General features: G+C 33.6%; 1 protein-coding gene and 1 pseudogene across 2 annotated transcripts; both read left to right on the top strand.

Annotated features, from left to right (window-relative positions):
* Positions 1–1090: 1090 nt before the first annotated feature.
* Positions 1091–10680, top strand: LOC145805985 (rust resistance kinase Lr10-like; annotated as a pseudogene). The gene is made up of 3 exons (XR_014348366.1): positions 1091–1223; positions 8934–9033; positions 9135–10680. The product of XR_014348366.1 is annotated as a rust resistance kinase Lr10-like (transcript).
* A 1338-nt stretch (positions 10681–12018) lies between these two features.
* On the top strand, positions 12019–16562 carry LOC114275737 (rust resistance kinase Lr10-like). Its single transcript, XM_082901575.1, has 3 exons — positions 12019–12222; positions 13567–13662; positions 15305–16562. The coding sequence occupies exons 2-3, from the start codon at positions 13569–13571 to the stop codon at positions 16528–16530; spliced, it is 1320 nt and encodes a 439-aa protein (XP_082757701.1). The 5' UTR covers positions 12019–12222; positions 13567–13568; the 3' UTR covers positions 16531–16562.
* The last annotated feature ends 484 nt before the right edge of the window (positions 16563–17046 follow it).

Here is a 17046-nt window from a genome sequence, read left to right as displayed (position 1 = left end):
CACACTTCATTAATTTAATCTCTACCCCGCATATGTATTCTGAGTAAATTATGAAACCTTAATATTTTTGTTTCAAAACCAAACAAAGCAGAACTCAACATTTCATGATTCAGGAGTCTTCTTTTCACACTAGGTTGAGTTTGGTTGTGCAGAAATTTGTGGTGGGGGACGGAGATGCATGTGGGTCATAGATGGCTGGGGTTGGGAGAGAGAGAAGAAGGAGGGAGGGCGGTGACCAACGGTCGTGGATGGGCAGTAGTTACTCAGAAGAGACTGGGGAAAGGTAAGAGGAAACAGAGCAAAAGGGGAAAAGAAGACAAACTTGTGCCTCCATATATTTGTAATTTGCGTAAATTACAAATACACTACTTGAGTTTTAATTAAAATAGGAATCGCTTCTTATAATTTTAAAAATTATATTTGATCCTTTAAGATTTTTAATTTCATAACAAGTCACTCGTTTTATTAATAAAGTAGCAAGTCAATTAACGGGTTTTAATGATGTTAGAAATATGTTTCAATTAATAACTTAAGTAATTTTGTTATTATATAGGAAAACAATTATAAATTTTATTTTTTTAGTTAATTCTGTTAAATAAAAAATTTCTAATAATGAGATATTTATAATTTTTGAAATTACAAGAAATAATCTGTATTTTAAACAAATTTTAAGAGTGTGTTTATAATTTATCCTTATAAATTTTTTCTCCTCCTCCCGCTGCATATAATTTCCTCAATTTTTAATTTATCGGGTGGCCCCTGCCAGCGCTGACTGTCCACCCTTGTGGGTGGATAGACTTCTGAACTTGTGGTCTTCTTCTCTGAAATTTCCTCTCATCTTTTTAGTTTTCTCTCTCTCTCTCTCTCTCTCTCTCTCTTTCTCTCATTTGTATTTATTTATCAATTTAGCCAAGGGTAAAGGGAAGAAAGAAACAAAGAAAATGGCAAAGTTTATGCATTTGGTGGTGAAAGCGGAGTTCTCAACGTTTATGCATGGAAAATGTTTGGTGGCCACAAATTTTGTGGCTTAAATGATCCGAAAATATTAAAACGACGTCGTTTTGACATTTTTAAAGTTGTTTTGTATCCAAAACGACGTGATTTTGACATTTTCAGATCATTTAAACTACAAAATTTATGGCCACTAATCATTTCCGTTTGTGCATTTGGTGGTGAAAGCAGAGTTCTCAACGCCCAAGTGTACACTTTCTGGCTTGTTATTGGTATGTCAATTTCTTATATTCAATTAAGCTCTCAAAAGGACTAAACTTCTAATTCATGATAGGGATTTACCCTCTAAAAAAATTAGACCGAGTTTAAAATTTAAATAATGAATATTTGTTGTCAATTGATCCATGTATTCTAGTCAACCCATGTTTGTTTTCATCCCAAAGTTCATTTATTTTATTTTATTTTTATCAATTCAAGCATATGTTTCTATCCTTTTTGATCGAAACATGAACAGACAGAATTTTATGAGACACAAAATATATGAATGAGCATAATTTTATAATATTTGTTAATGAAATCTATGTCTAAAAATTCATATTCATTAATGTATTTTGATAATGTCTTCTTAACATTATTAGTGGAAATATCATAGAAAATGTACCAAAAATTAGAAAAAAAAATTTCAAATCTCCTTTCTCGAGTGAATTAAAAAGTTTGACAAAAAGAGAAAATAATAGCACGGTAGAGTATAGACTCCCATTTTTTTCCACTAATATTAGAGATAAAGAACTTAGACACAAAACGCATTAAGAAAAACCATATCTAGCCTAGATTCAAATTTTATATTGTGGAATCCATGCACACATAGAATTGATTTGTATCATAAACTACATATATATTTTTAAATATTTTTCTGTATTTGAATTTTGAGTCTCGAACATGCTCTTAGTTGTTGGTCACAAACCTTTTTGTACCATGTGTACTTGATCATATTGCGCAATTGAGACAAGGTTTAGAACATATTAGGGATTTGGGAAACAAGAAATCTGAATTCTTGCCATACAATTGTTAGCTCTATTTTTAGGGGACTTCCATGTAGATCTTATTAGGTAAACTTATTGTTTAATAGGTCCTGTGAAAATTAATAACAATTTTAATCAAATACTATTAAAAAAGTCACTAATTATTAATTTCAGCGACAGTTTGAAAATGTTGTCACAAAAAATATCACTAATTATAAGTTTTAGCAACAGTTTAAAAAATCCATCATAGAAAAACGTCACTAATTGTAAGTTTTAGCGACAATTTATAAAAATCGTAACAAAAAAAGTTACTAATTATCAATTTTTAGCAACATATACAAAAAATTCGTCACAAAAAAATTATTTTTAGTAACCATTTTATTATGACTTATTTTCAATAGAACTTAATGGAAATTAAGTCAAATTATTAGGATCTATTGATAGTTTATCTCTATTTTTATGATATTCATATTGTGTGGAGATCTTGGAAAAAGTTCAATTACACCAAAATAAAGCAAAAGAATTATACAAATATATGCAAATTCAAACCAAATCACAACTTCGCAAAAGATAACTGTTGGGATTAATCAAACACACCCACAAAGATGATCAATAAGCAATCACACACACAAATTAGACACAAATATTTACGTAGTTCGGTCCAATGCCTACGTCCACGAAGCAAAAACGAGAATTTACTAATAACCAAGCAAAAACAAAAACAGAGGAGGAAAAATATTCTCACTCAACTCACAGCTCTCTCTTTCAATTTTTTGATGATACAATTCAGCTTATAGTGCTCCCTATTTATACACAAATGGGAAAGCCCAAAAACAAATCAATCTCTGCTTACCAACCTCTGCTTGCCAACAACCAACTATCAAAATAAATAGCAAGCCACCCTAGGTTTGAAAAACTTCAGCAAATCTGTTTTGACAGCCTCCATACTTGACTTCCATCATAGCCAAGTTCACATTGGTGTGGATCCTCAACAATTCTCCCCCTCTACACCTATGGAAAGTAAGATCCTTATTGGAAGTCCATCCCAGCAATGTCCCTACACACTTCAAGTTTGTCTCTCGAGACTACCTTTCTAAGCATATCAGCTGGATTCTTACCTGTGTGGATCTTGACCAATTCCAATAACTGCTTCTCCACCACTTCGCGTATCCAATTATACCGAACATCAATGTGCTTTGTGCGAGAATGGTATATAGAATTCTTGCTCAGGTCTATGGCAACTTTGTTCTCCCTTCAAGGTATAGCAATATTTCTTTATGTGACCTTCTTGGCCACAATGGTAACACTTAAACCTTGGCCGGCTCGTACCTTCTCTGTCACGACCCAAACTAGCCCCTAAAAGTTTGGACATGACCGACCTGAACTTAGGCCTCGAACCCAAAAGCAATATATATTCTATATTATATTGAGGCCTAACGAAAACAAATAACAACAAACTGAAATGCCCATTGAGCAATATCTAAATGCCAATATCTCAAAACATTTCATCACATACCATAATACATACATGGTCCATATATGTATATACAAATATATACAAGCCCCCTTCATGAGGTATAATCAAAACGTCGAGAAATTTAAAGTTATACATACTAACAACATGTTTGACAAAATCACCGATGATCCAACAATGTGTGCTATAAGAGGGAACTTCACAAAAGGCAAAAGACTCTACTTTGCTCGGCTTGACACAATAGGGTCAACAAAAGGCTACCAGAACTAAACTAGGGCTAGCCCCCAGGTTGATCACCTACATAAACATACACAAATATAGAGTCAACAAGGCTCAGTGAATAACAGTAATATAAGGAGACTCATGTGAATAAGCGTGAGATATGTAGCATATAATTTCGTAAGTTATTTGCTTGTCTCAGTCATGAATTCATAGCAAAATGGGCCTAACGTTATACAGAACAGCCTTAGGCCCAACATAATACAGAACAGCCTTAGACCCAACATATCAACAGCTATTCGTAACGAATAAGGTAGATGGAACATCAGCATGTCTCAATCTCCTTTGGCCTTAAGGCCATGAGTCATAAATAGTTCATATCAGAACGGCTTCGAGCCCATCATTTACAACAGAAACAAAACGACCTCGGGTCTATATCTTATATGCTATTGTCCAATCATTCCAGTTATTCTATCAAACACAACTTATATAACATATGCCATTCACTAGCAAAGTAAATTAAAAATTGAATAAAACATATGAGCACAATACGTGAATAAAGCATATCGTTATACTACTATTACTCACAGTGATGTGGATGAGCAACAGTCCCTTCTTGTACGTGAACTACACATAGCATACAACTCACAAGTAAGTCATTTCCCTTTAGCTTTCTCTTTCTACTCAATATTCGATTCGTTAATCTGTGCAAAATTGTAAGCGCTTCAAAAGGATCAAATGTACATATAAATAATTTTAGAGGGTTGAATAGAGGCAAGAAAGTTGACCGAAATTTCCCCCATGTGCCGCACGTGCGGAAGTCTCCCACCGCACGTGCGGCTTGTACGTGCTTTTATTGCAGTAAGCTCCAGTCTGTCTCCCATGTTTTCCGCACGTACGGCTGTGTATCCTGCACATGTGGTCGCATGCTCTGTTTGAGCAGTCCAAAATTCATCAAAAATCTAACTTTTCAAAGACATCTTAAGGCTCAACTACAACCAAAATTCCTTTCAACAACACAACATAGGATCAATATAAACATGATTCTCAATCCTAAACATATAATGACTCCTTTTTAGTAAAACATGTACCACTCAAACAATTATATTCCATCCAATTCCTCATCTTCTCATGGGTAAGCGAATAGATATATATATATATATATATAAGGAGTTCACAATATGCAAGAATTAAAAAATCAGAAGATGAGTCATCTAAAGCTAACTCAAAATACTCTTAAAATACAAGAATCAACTTTCAATTAACATGACTCTTGATGATTTCCATGGACATGTTCTCAAACAAAGTCTTTATATCAAAACCCTAACTTATGTGAGTGAGAAACTTCATTTAAATACTTGATGACAATCAATTGAAGGGAGTTTTAGGGTATTTGAGTTGACACTCACTTTGAATTCCAATCTTTGACCTCTCTCAATTCCTCAAGCTCTTAGTTGATTCCCCTTTTCGCTCTCTCTTTTCTCTTCTCATTTCTTCCTCTCCAGGAGATATTTTATGTTTTATGTTTTGATTTTAAGTGTTGCCTCTAACCCTTGTATCTCTTATAACCAAGGCTTAAACTCAAGTGAGCCTACAAAATCAAGTTTATCTACAACTAGCTTAATTAAATCAATTTAATTCGTTACAAATCAAATTTTTACAAAAATTCATATTATGACCTAAAAATCTTGTTGATCAAAATTGCAAAATCAATTTCGAGTTATCACGCTTCTAAGGCTTCTAATTTCTAGTCCGAACATCAAAATCTTAACAGATTTTTCTCACAATCGACAGATATGATTCCATAACCATATAATTCACATAATTAAACACAATTTCACATGGAATTTCATATCAAGCATACAATTACACATATAATGAAAGGCTTAAAGCATATAAGAAAGTCAGGTTATTACATTCTCTGGACTTTCCCCTGTCTTAAGATCTTCCTTTGCTTCATCCTCTACTTTTGCTTCTCCCCTGCCTCTGCCTCTACCTTTATTTTTTATGACGAAAGCATGCAACTGATCTCCCCCCATGTCTTTTTTTCTTGCCTCTTCACTAAATAAAGCATTAGTGACCATGTTCGTGGTTAGTCTTCCTTCAGGTGTAGAGTTGCTGAGGGACACCACTAACGTCTCCTAACTATCTGGCAAGGAGCTAAGCAGCAATAGGGCCTGCATCTCATCATCTAGCTCCATTTTGACAGTTGCTAGTTGGTTCACCAGATTTTGGAACTCATTGGTGTGTTCTGAAACAGAGACACCGCCATTCAGCTTCAAATTTACGAGCCTTCTCATCAGGAGGGCTTTATTCCGAACAGTCTTTGACTAGTACATGCCTTCTAATTTTGTCCAAAGAGCATAGGCATCAATCTCTTGTGCAACATAGTGAAAGACACTATGATCAATCCATTGTCTGATCTGACCAATGGTCTTTCGGTTCTTCCACTTCAACTCTTCATCCTTCTCCTCAACTGGTTTAACTCCATTAAGCTCCATGGTGTCAAACAAATCTCGGCAGTATAAGACATCCTCCATTTTGGGCTTTCAAATTGCATAGTTAAAAGCATTCAACTTGATCATGGATTCCGAAATTGGTGTTAATTCCTCTATTAAAAATTGTCTTTATGAAAATGATCTCTTTCTGAACAATTAGACTTCGCCATTGTGTCCGAACTGGTCAAATTAGCCGAAAAAGCACTTTGGATTGCCAAAATAAAAACTGCAAATTTTTGACATTTGATTTGTAAAATTTGATCGTATGGATGTGTCCGGGATATTCCAAACAGTTAGAAAACACTATTGGATCGCCAAAATTGGATTTCAAATGGCTCAGATCTAGCCAAAAAAGAGTTCGACTGTTTAGATCTGCGGATGTACCTTAGCTGCATAGCACCAGATAATCCTTCCTCTTCCTGGGCCGACTCGGGTCAACTCAACTGGTTGATCAGACACTGTGATGACGTGGCGACACGTGTCGGAGAAGTGGCATATGACATGGCGATGACCTGGCGCTACGTTCCGTTGGCATGTTTGACAGGTGGCATCTGATGTGGCAATGACTTCAGCTATACCCAAAAAATAGAAATTAAATGCTCCATATGCTACCTGTGGGACTTGAACTCCAGACCATGGGATTAAGACTCCAAGACACCAGTGAACCAAACTAACCCTTGTGATGTTTTTTTTCCCAGGTAAATATTTAAAATATTTAGTTTGGCTACAACATGGTCGTCTTCAACCTCCAGCCGCGAGTGGGACTCTGGTTCAGAGTTGACTTTACGCACCAAACTTTGACCGACGGGTGCAGACCACCCTGATCTCCGTTTTGCCTATTCTTTATGGGTCTGGACTCCTCTCATTAAGAAGGTCCTTCTGGTGTACTCAAAATGTGATTTCGAGCAACTCAAAAATTTCAGTTTCGAAGAAAAATGCTCTATTTTTTTTTTTTTTTTGGTTCTGAAACTCGTTCACCTTGCTCTGATACCACTTTGTTAGAATTAAACACACCTACAAAGATGATCAACAAGCAATCACACACACCAATTAGACACAAATATTTACATGGTTCGACCCAATGCCTACGTCCACGGAGCAAAAACAAGAATTTACTAATAACCGAGCAAGAACAAAAGCAAATAAGGAGAAATATTCTCACTCAACTCACAGCTCTCTCTCTCAAATTTCTGATGATACAATTCAGCTTACAGCTTTCCCTATTTATACACAAACAGGAGAGCCCAAAAACAAATCAACCTCTGCTTGCCAACAACCAACTATCAAAATAAATGGCAAGCCACCCTAGGTTTGAAAAACTTTAACAAATCTGTATTGGCAGCCTCCATACTGGACTTTCATCATAGCCAAGTTCACATTGGTGTGGATTCTCAACAATAACATACTCCAGAGAATCTCTTATTTGACAGTTGGTATGTGATCATTTTGCCCAATTAAGCTTTCAAAATAACTAAACTTCTAATTAATGATAGGGGACGTGGTAATTCTATAGATAATTAGAGCAAAATTTTCCATTGATTTATAATTAGTTTCACCATTTCACATTTGTCCAAATAAAATTTCCATGAACAATCAAAACTGTGAAGGTTGGTTTTACAATATTCCTTTGTCCCAAGCAGACCTTTCTGCCTAAAATAAGAAAAACTCCGGTTGGGGATGTCGGAATTAGCACTGCGGTCGTTAAGTCAGATTCTGGATGAAAGGAGATAGGTTAGATATTTTGGGAATCAATTAAGTTTGGGTGAATGTGCATACCATTCTTTTTCCAATTCTCTTCCTTGTATAGAAACCTTGTGTAGATATTTCTTTACGTAAATTGAGTTTTTCATCATTATTACAATCTTAAGACCAATGTCCCTATTGCACCTCCAGAAAGGGACAACTTAGGCTCACTTCGATTGGGATACTCATGCCAAACTGACCTTTGTAGTCGGCATGAATGCTCTTTAATTGTCGGCGATTGTTTCTCAGCTTGTCACCTAATCGGTGCATAGATCACTCGGCATAGTATCTCTAATCTAGTGGGCCTGGTCAAGTATGGATCTAATTGGGCCGTCAGTGATGGGCTTATACTATGTTTGCCGAATGTATAATTTTCATACTCAACTCCCACAAAAATGTATGCATAATATATGTCAAAACTCATTAGACATATGGACCCAAGGAATCAAAGAGTCAGGTTGTCCTTGCTTTCCTTCAATGCTAGTTTGGTTGAATTTCCAAGTGTTATCTATTCTAATTAGACATGGTTGGAATCAAGATTTCATTTTTAGAAGCCAAGCATGAAGATATATATATATATATATATATATTAGCGGTTTGCAATTCGAAAAAAGACAATAGTATAAGAATAATGATCAAGAAGAATGTATACATAGTATAGGTTGTTCAAGTAGTAATTGTCTTCTTTATCAAACACATGACCTAGATTTTGAGTCTCATCCTATTCTTAATATAAATTTTTTTTACTTAAGCACCAACTATTACATAATGATTATTTTAGTGATTTTTTTATTATTTAAGAAAAGACGTGTAAAAAAAATAGAGGGAATTATTTTTTTTAATAGATAGTCAAAGTATAGCAAGAGTAACAAAATAGTTTGAAAAAGTTGCGAATCAATTGAAACTTCATCGAATATTTTCAAATTTATGAAAGAGTTTATAGCTTTAATTATTAAAGATAAAATTTACCACTAATTTAAAATTATTTTTAAAAACTTACACTAATTTGTAATTTTTTCCAAATAGTTGATAATGACTTTTTGCCTATACATATCCGGGGAATTTCCGCCTATACCCCCAATGACGTCTACAGATTACTCTCCTCCTTCGGGCAACGGGGCTGCAGGTAAGTTCATTCATGAAGTAGAAATTGTTAAAAAATAAACTATAATAATATAGAAAAAAAATATAATATTTATTTTATTTTATTTTATTTTCAATTTATAGGTGCAATAGTGTTTGTGGTAGTATTTCTAGTCATCGTCTTTAGCTCAGTGTTTTGCGCCAGGATAGCGAGAAAAGCAATTGTTTCAGAATTACGAGCAGCTGTGGCTCCACCACCTACCTTAAATGTGGTTCGAGTTTGGGAAATCGATGCACCAACAATGGAGAGGTTCCTCGAAGAATTGGCAAAGGAGAAACCGGTTAGATTTACGGCTGAACAGCTATGTAGTTTCTCTAGTAATTACCTACAAGGTTGGGTTCTGGAGGTTTTGGGATTGTTTACAAGGGTCAATTTCCAAATGGAGTTAAGATCGCGGTCAAGGTCATCAATAGGAGCTCGGATAAAGCAGTTGAGCAACAGTTCATGGCAGAGGTGAGTACTATTGGAAGAACATACCATATAAATTTAGTCCGACTATATGGTTTTTGCTACGATCACATAATGAGTGCATTTGTGTACGAGTACATGGAAAATGGATCACTAGATAAATACCTTTTCAGCGATACACAAATGATTGAATGGGAGAAGTTGCATGAAATCGCAATTGGGACAACAAAAGATATTATTTACTTGCACGAAGAGTGTGAGCAGAGAATCATTCACTACGACATAAAGCCTGGTAGTAATGTCCTATTAGATGCCAACTTTTCCCCCAAAGTTGCTGATTTCAGGTTGGCAAAGCTTTGCAATAGAGACAACACACACGTGTCTTCCACAGGATATAGAGGGACTCCCGGTTACTCAGCTCCAGAGTTTCTTCTCAAGAACTACCCCATTACACACAAATGTGATGTTTACAGTTTTGGTATGCTTTTGTTTGAGATAGTAGGGAGGAGGAGGAATACCAAGGTTGGGATTGATGAGAGCATGGATTGGTTTCCAAAACATGTATGGGATAAGTTTGAGAAAGGCGAGTTGGGAGCGATGACATTGTTGTGCGGAATCGAAGAGAATGACAGAGAGAAAGCAGAGAGAATGGCAATGGTGGCTTTGTGGTGTGTTTAGGACTCTCCCCAAGAAAGGCCGCCAATGAGTGTTGTAGTGAAAATGTTGGAGGGAGAAATGGAGGTGAAGCCACCACCTAAACCATTCCATTATTTGTATTCTGTGGTGGATGTGCTGAATCCACCAAACAGTTCAGACTATACAAGCAATGAAGGAAGTAATACACATTGTTACAAGGACACAACTCCTATCATGGCTAAGCATGAGATACAAATGGCCAGTTCAAGCTAAAGAATGAGAATCCTTTGTAATTTGTACCCTAAAGAGAAAAAAAAATGTTTAATACTGATTTATAATATGCAATATTAATGTATCTAATTTGTACGCTAAAGCAAAATGCTTGACTTTTTTTTATTTTATGTATCTTATAGTTTGTTTATCTTCAGAAAAATGCTATATTAGTGAGACTATGGAAGGAGATTAGTGTAATTTATCCTCAATCATTTCTATTTACCGCTTGAGTTGCACAAAAATATTAGGTAAAATAAGTTTTTTTCAAATTGTTGTTATGCTTAAACAAGGACAAGTAGGAGTTTAATCTTAAGGAGGCAAATGTATATATTTCTCTAATGAAATTTTTATTGAATCCTATTATTACTATATTAGGAGAGTTGATTCATGTGTTAATAGGGACTCTATGGGAATTTCATTGAAAAGTAAAATTTATTTGCTATTTTTTCAAAAAAATTTTAATAAACATGCAAAATGAAATATCAATTTCTATTAATACAATGCAAAAAATATCACAAAACTATATCATCACATATATTTATTCAAAAATATATAATCAATAGGATATATGACTAGATAACTTACTATAAAATTATCATATATCATGTTTTCACCAACATTTGGCACACATTAAAAGTTGTTGACAACTTTTAAAATTGGAGATGTTTAAGAATATCAATCTCATAATTTTGTAATTAAAATTTACAATACAGCTGTCTTACTTTGTGAAGTCATTGGAATAACATTTATGTAAAAGTTTGCAAATATTATCATTTTTGAAAGACGTAAATAACTATCATTGGGATATCAAACAAAACTATGAGGGTAATGTTAAGAATACCAAATTTTCTACCAAATACATGACTAAATGTCTTACAAGGGTGTGGAGTCCGCAATTTTGTAGACTCCACCCCATGTGAGACATTTAGTCATTTGTTTGGTAAAAAATTTGGAGCTTATAACATTTTCCAAACTATATAAAAAAAAAAAAAAAAGCAGTAACTATCACATTCTCCTTAGTTCAATTTTTACAAATAACTTCAATCTTACTAAAGAAGAATAATAAAATAAGGAAACAAGAAGGGGAAAAAAAAAAGGAGAAGAAGAAATTTTGAAATAAATACGAGAAAGATAATGAAGAAAACAAAAATAAAAATCAAGTTGAAGAGAGAATCAAAAAAATAATAAAAAATAAATAAATTGAAACAAAAGAAGAATAAGAAGAGGCATGAGATAACCGAAACAAATAAGAAGAATAAGAGAGAGAGAGAGAGAGTCATTTAGATATGAGAATATCTTAGGGACAAGTATTAATTTTTTTAAAAAAACACTAAGGGGTAGTGAACTTATATAATTTATAGGCATGTTCTTAACTAATACTATTCTATCGAAGGAATTTTCTCAAAACTTCTATTCCATGATAGGGATATTGGTAATCCCTGCATAAAAATATATATATAGACAAATTAAAATTTTGAATAATGAATATATATAGACAAAAAAGTCTGATTTCTCTCCCATTTTTAGTCAAAACTTTGGGGGGAGGGGGGGTCCGGCGGCGGGGGGTTCGTCCTGCCAGCCCCAAAAGTCCATCCTTGTGCACAGACTTCTGAACTTGTGGTACTCTTCGAAATTTCCTCCTCGCACCTTCTTAGTACACTCTCTCTCTCATTTATATTTATTTATCAGTTTAGCCATTAGTACTCTCTCTCTCTCTCTCTCTCTCTCTCTCTCATCTACATTTATTTATCAGTTTAACCAAGAACAAAGAGAAGTAAGAAACAAAGAAAAAGGCAAGTTTAGTCTGCATTTGGTGGTGAAAGCAGAGTTCTCAACCCAAGTGTACACTTTCAGGTTGTTGATATGTGAATTTCTTACTCAAATTAAGCTCTAAAAAAAGAACTAAACTTCGGGTTATTTTGAAAAGATGGTTATAATCAGTTTTTTTGTGAAAAGTTGCTTATAAACAACTTATAAGCAACTTTTTGTAAAAAAGAAAGTGGGTTATAATCTGGGAAGTGGATTATAACCCACTTTCCAAAATAGGCCTTCTAATTCATGATAGGGGTTTTACCGAGTAAAAAATTAGACCAATTTTAAAATTTAATTAATGAACATTCAATGAGATATTTTAGTTAACCCAAGTTTGTTTTATGCTAAATCTCCCTTCTTTATTTTTATCAATTCGAGGATATCATGAATATTTTATAAAGCACATAAAATATATGAATAGGTATAATTTCATAATATTTGTAATCTATATCTAGAAAATCATATTTATCAATATATTTCTATGTATTGCGTTCCTAACATTATTAATGGAAATAACATAAAGAATCATGTATAATTGTTTACGAAAGACTAGAAAAATGGATTTCAAATCTACTTTCTCTACTGAATTAAGAAGTGTGATAAAAGGATAATCTAATCATCAGATTGAAAAAGGAAAAATGACATAATGACATGATAGTCATCAAATCATTTTTTAATTCACTAGAAAATAGACATTCCACAATACAAGAGTTGAATTTAGGGTAGACATAATTTTTTCTTGATATTTTTCTATATATTAATTTTTAATCTCTAATATTACTTACTGTTTTAAAAATAGATGATCTGGTTTCTCCATATATACGTGACTGTTTTAATGACAAAAATGGGAGTCTATACTATATAGTGTTTCAATTACAATCTGCTAGTCCTTGTATACTAGTTTAAAGCACTAATATATTGAACTCCCTCTTTTCTGCGAAAGGAGACCAGGGGCAAGGTAAGCAGGATTTCATTCCCCACATAATTATCTATTATATATATATATATATATATATATATCTTTTTTGGACCAATTTATAATTAGTTTTCCATTTCAAATTTATTTGACAGGAAAAAAAAATTGAAACTCACAATTTAAGTTGTACAATTTTATTCACAATGATATAACAAATTATGTGTCTAATTTTTAATTTATCACAAACTATATCATCTAAGACCTAACTCCGTTATCATATATCATTAAGGGTGAATTGCGAAACTTAAATAGCAAGTGTTTAGCCTTTTTCTATATAGTAATCTTCGTCCAAATAAAATTTTCATTAACAGTCAATAAATGCATGATAAATGTCAAATTTTTGTACCCAAGAAATCAATGTTGGTTTATTTGAATTGAAATTTTCAAAGTGCTTTTGATTCCCACCCCAGAGATGTCAACGCCTGTCTCCGTCAGCAATTTTTCGGCCGACTTCTCCAACCCTCCCCCGCCCGACAGCTTCAGCAACGCTGGGACAATAGCTGTTGGTAAGTTAGTTCATCAAGTTGAAGTTGTTTTAAAAAGTAAAAAAAAAAAAATGAAAAATTATATTTAGCACCTTTACATTTTATACTCAATCTCACTTTGTCTTCTGACCTTTAAAAAATCACAATCAACGTCTCTTACTTTTGGTTAAGTTTCAATCAAACTCATTTGTTAATTTACATTAAATAAGGTGCCTAGCGTGGGTTAACGGATGGGTTGGATTGGAACTTGAATAAAAGTGTGAGATGTTTATTGTCAATTTTTTAAAGGTTATGAGGTAAAGTGAGGCTGGATGTAAAGTATGATTTTTCTTTTACTGTATTGTCTTGATAGTGGCCAAATGAATTTCACCTGCTACTTTGGTTGAATTCGAACTGGACCATGTGAGGTGTTGTCTACCACTTTAAAAGATTGGAGAACAAAGTGAGACTGGATGTAAATTGCACTGGTTCTGAGTGTAATTTACCACCCCAAAAAAAAAAAAAATTACAACAACAAAAAAAAGGATAAATTACACTGGTAATTTCTACGTTTATCATTTGTATCATCTTAGTTCCTATAATTTCAATTGGTTCAATTTTTATCATTGATTTTAAATTTTGCGTCAATTGGTCTAATCGATAATGCTGATAGGTTTTTTAACAAAATATTTTCACTGAATTAGTTAAGATTAAGTTACTGAATTGATAAGTTTACGATTTTGCTCTTAAAAACATGACATATGTTGTTCATATGTTCATTTACCATAAATAAATGCTAACAATTTGACCAATTTGAAACATATTATAAAATTCAAGATCAAAATTGATTCAATTGAAATTGTAAGGATCAAAATGATACGAAGATTAAATTACAGGGACTAGCAGTTTAATTTTTCCAAACAAAAAAAAAAAACTCATGTAACAAATTAAATCTTAAATTATTTTATTTTTTTTAAAAAAAATTCATTTTGAATTCCAGCCTTTTAAATTGATCTCAGTTGTATAAGGCATATATATATATATATATATATATTGCCTTTTAGTACAAGCAACTTTACAGACTGATGGAATGTTGAAATTGATATCAATTTAGAAGCTTGGAGGTCACTAGAAAAAATTAAAAATTTAACTTGCTATAAGTGTCAAATTTTGAGATTTTTTTTTTTTTTTTTGTAATTTCTCAAATTAATACAATAACAATATATCAACGGATTAATTATATTGTTGGTCCCTCTAATTTTAGTCTTCGCGGTTTCAATTTAAATCATATAATTTTAGTTTTGTTGTAATGCGAACCATCTGTCACTTATCATAAGAATTTTGAAAAGAAAAATATTAGGAGTAAAATTAAAGAGACCAATGTGAAATTCACAAGGAACTATAGGGATTATTGATGTAATTTACACTTTGGTCCTTTTAATTTTCCATGTGATTTGTTTCGTTCAAGATATTTAGCGGCTAATGATATAGGGATAACCAACAAAATTGAAAATTTGAGGTTCAAATGTTTAAATTGAAACCATGAAAACTGAAGTGACGCTTTGCTTACAGAACCTGTAATTTATTCTATACAAACACTAAGATTTGACTTAATTGTGAGCCTAAAATGTCACCATTTTGATGATTGTTTGTTTATTTTGGTTTTTTTTTTTTCAATTTACAGTTGTAATAGTGTCTGTAGTAGTACTTGTAGTCATCGTCATTATCTCATTGGCTTGGGCTAGGAGAATGAGAAGAAGATCAATTGGTCCAGAATTGCCAACAATTGTGGCTTCACCACTGACCTTGAATGTGGTTCCAGTTTGGGAAACCGATGCGCCAACAATGGAGAGTTTCGTCCAAGACTTGGAAAAGAAGAAACCGGTTAGATTCACAGCCCAACAACTATGTTATTTCACAACTAATTATTCTACAAGGTTGGGTTCTGGAGGCTTTGGGATTGTTTACAAGGGTCAATTTCCAAATGGAGTTAAGATCGCGGTTAAGGTCCTCAATAGGAAATCGAATACTAGAGGAGCAGAGGAACAGTTCATGGCAGAGGTGAGCACGATTGGAAGAACATACCATACAAATCTAGTCAGGCTATATGGTTTTTGCCATGACAACTTTATGAGCGCATTGGTGTACGAGTACATGGAAAATCGATCACTAGATAAACACCTTTTCAGTGATACACGAGCAATTGAGCGAGAGAAGCTGTATGAGATAGCGATTGGGACAGCAAAAGGTATCGCTTACCTACAAGAAGAGTGTCAACCAATGATCGTTCACTATGACATAAAGCCAGGTAATGTTTTGTTAGATGCCAATTTTTCTCCCAAAATTGCTGATTTCGGGCTGGCAAAGCTTTGCAATAGAGACGACACACATGACTCTCCTGAAGGATATAGAGGGACTCCTGGTTACTCAGCCCCAGAGTTTCATCTCAAGAACTATCCCATTACATGTAAATGTGATGTTTATAGTTTTGGCATGCTTTTGTTTGAGATAGTAGGGAGGAGGAGGAATACCAGAGTTGGAGCTGATGACAGCTTGGATTGGTTCCCAAAACATGTATGGAATGAGTTTGAGAAAGGCAAGTTGGGAGAGACGACATTGTTGTCATGTGGAATCGAAGAGAATAATAGAGAGAAAGCAGAGAGAATGGCAATGGTAGCTTTGTGGTGTGTTCAGGACTCACCCCACGCTAGGCCGCTGATGAGTGTTGTAGTGAAAATGTTGGAGGGAGAAATAGAGGTGAAGCCACCTCCTAAACCATTCCATTATTTGTATCCAGACCATACAAGCAGTTCAGACTATACAAGCAATGAAGAAAGTAATACATATTGGTACAAGGACACCACTTCCATCATGGCTAATTCTAAGATACAAATGGCCAGTTCAACCTAAAGAATGAGAAACCTTTGAAATTTGTACCCTAAGGTCATGTTTGTTTAGGCGGACTGGATTAGCATTCCCATGACTAATAGTCCTAGGACAACCAATCCGTTGGATTATGTATCCTATCTTAACTAATAGTCAAGTTTAAAATAATTAATCCGTACTTCAATTGTTTAACCAAACATCGAATTAATAATTTTATAGGACTATTAGTCCAATCCCAAGTTCATATCCACCCAAACAAACATGGCCTAAAGAAAATAAATGCCTTCATTTTTTTTTTCTTGGTTCGTCTTTCTTTAATAATGATTTATGAGATGCAATATTACTATATGTAATTTGTACCTTAAAAGTAAAATGCTTGACTTTTTTTTAGTTTGTTTGTCTTTTAGGAAAATGCTACATTAGTGAGACTATCAAAGGAGATCAGTCTAATTTACCCTTAATCATTTTTACTTGCCACTTAACTTGCACATCACCAATTGTTATAGACTAATGGGTCTTACATGAATTATTAATAAAACA

Source organism: Camellia sinensis, chromosome 13, assembly GCF_055761805.1.
Source record: "Camellia sinensis isolate YWXY chromosome 13, ASM5576180v1, whole genome shotgun sequence".
Classification (NCBI taxonomy): Eukaryota; Viridiplantae; Streptophyta; class Magnoliopsida; order Ericales; family Theaceae; genus Camellia; species Camellia sinensis.
Note: the sequence above shows the minus strand (reverse complement) of the source record. Positions and strands in the feature narration are given on the sequence as shown.

Excerpts from the sequence above, each read along its gene's own strand:
- LOC114275737 (XM_082901575.1), top strand. The coding sequence starts at position 13,569 with ATGTCAACGCCTGTCTCCGTCAGCAATTTTTCGGCCGACTTCTCCAAC. Across the intron at positions 13,663-15,304 it reads CGCTGGGACAATAGCTGTTG|TTGTAATAGTGTCTGTAGTA; the intron begins GTAAGTTAGTTC and ends TTCAATTTACAG.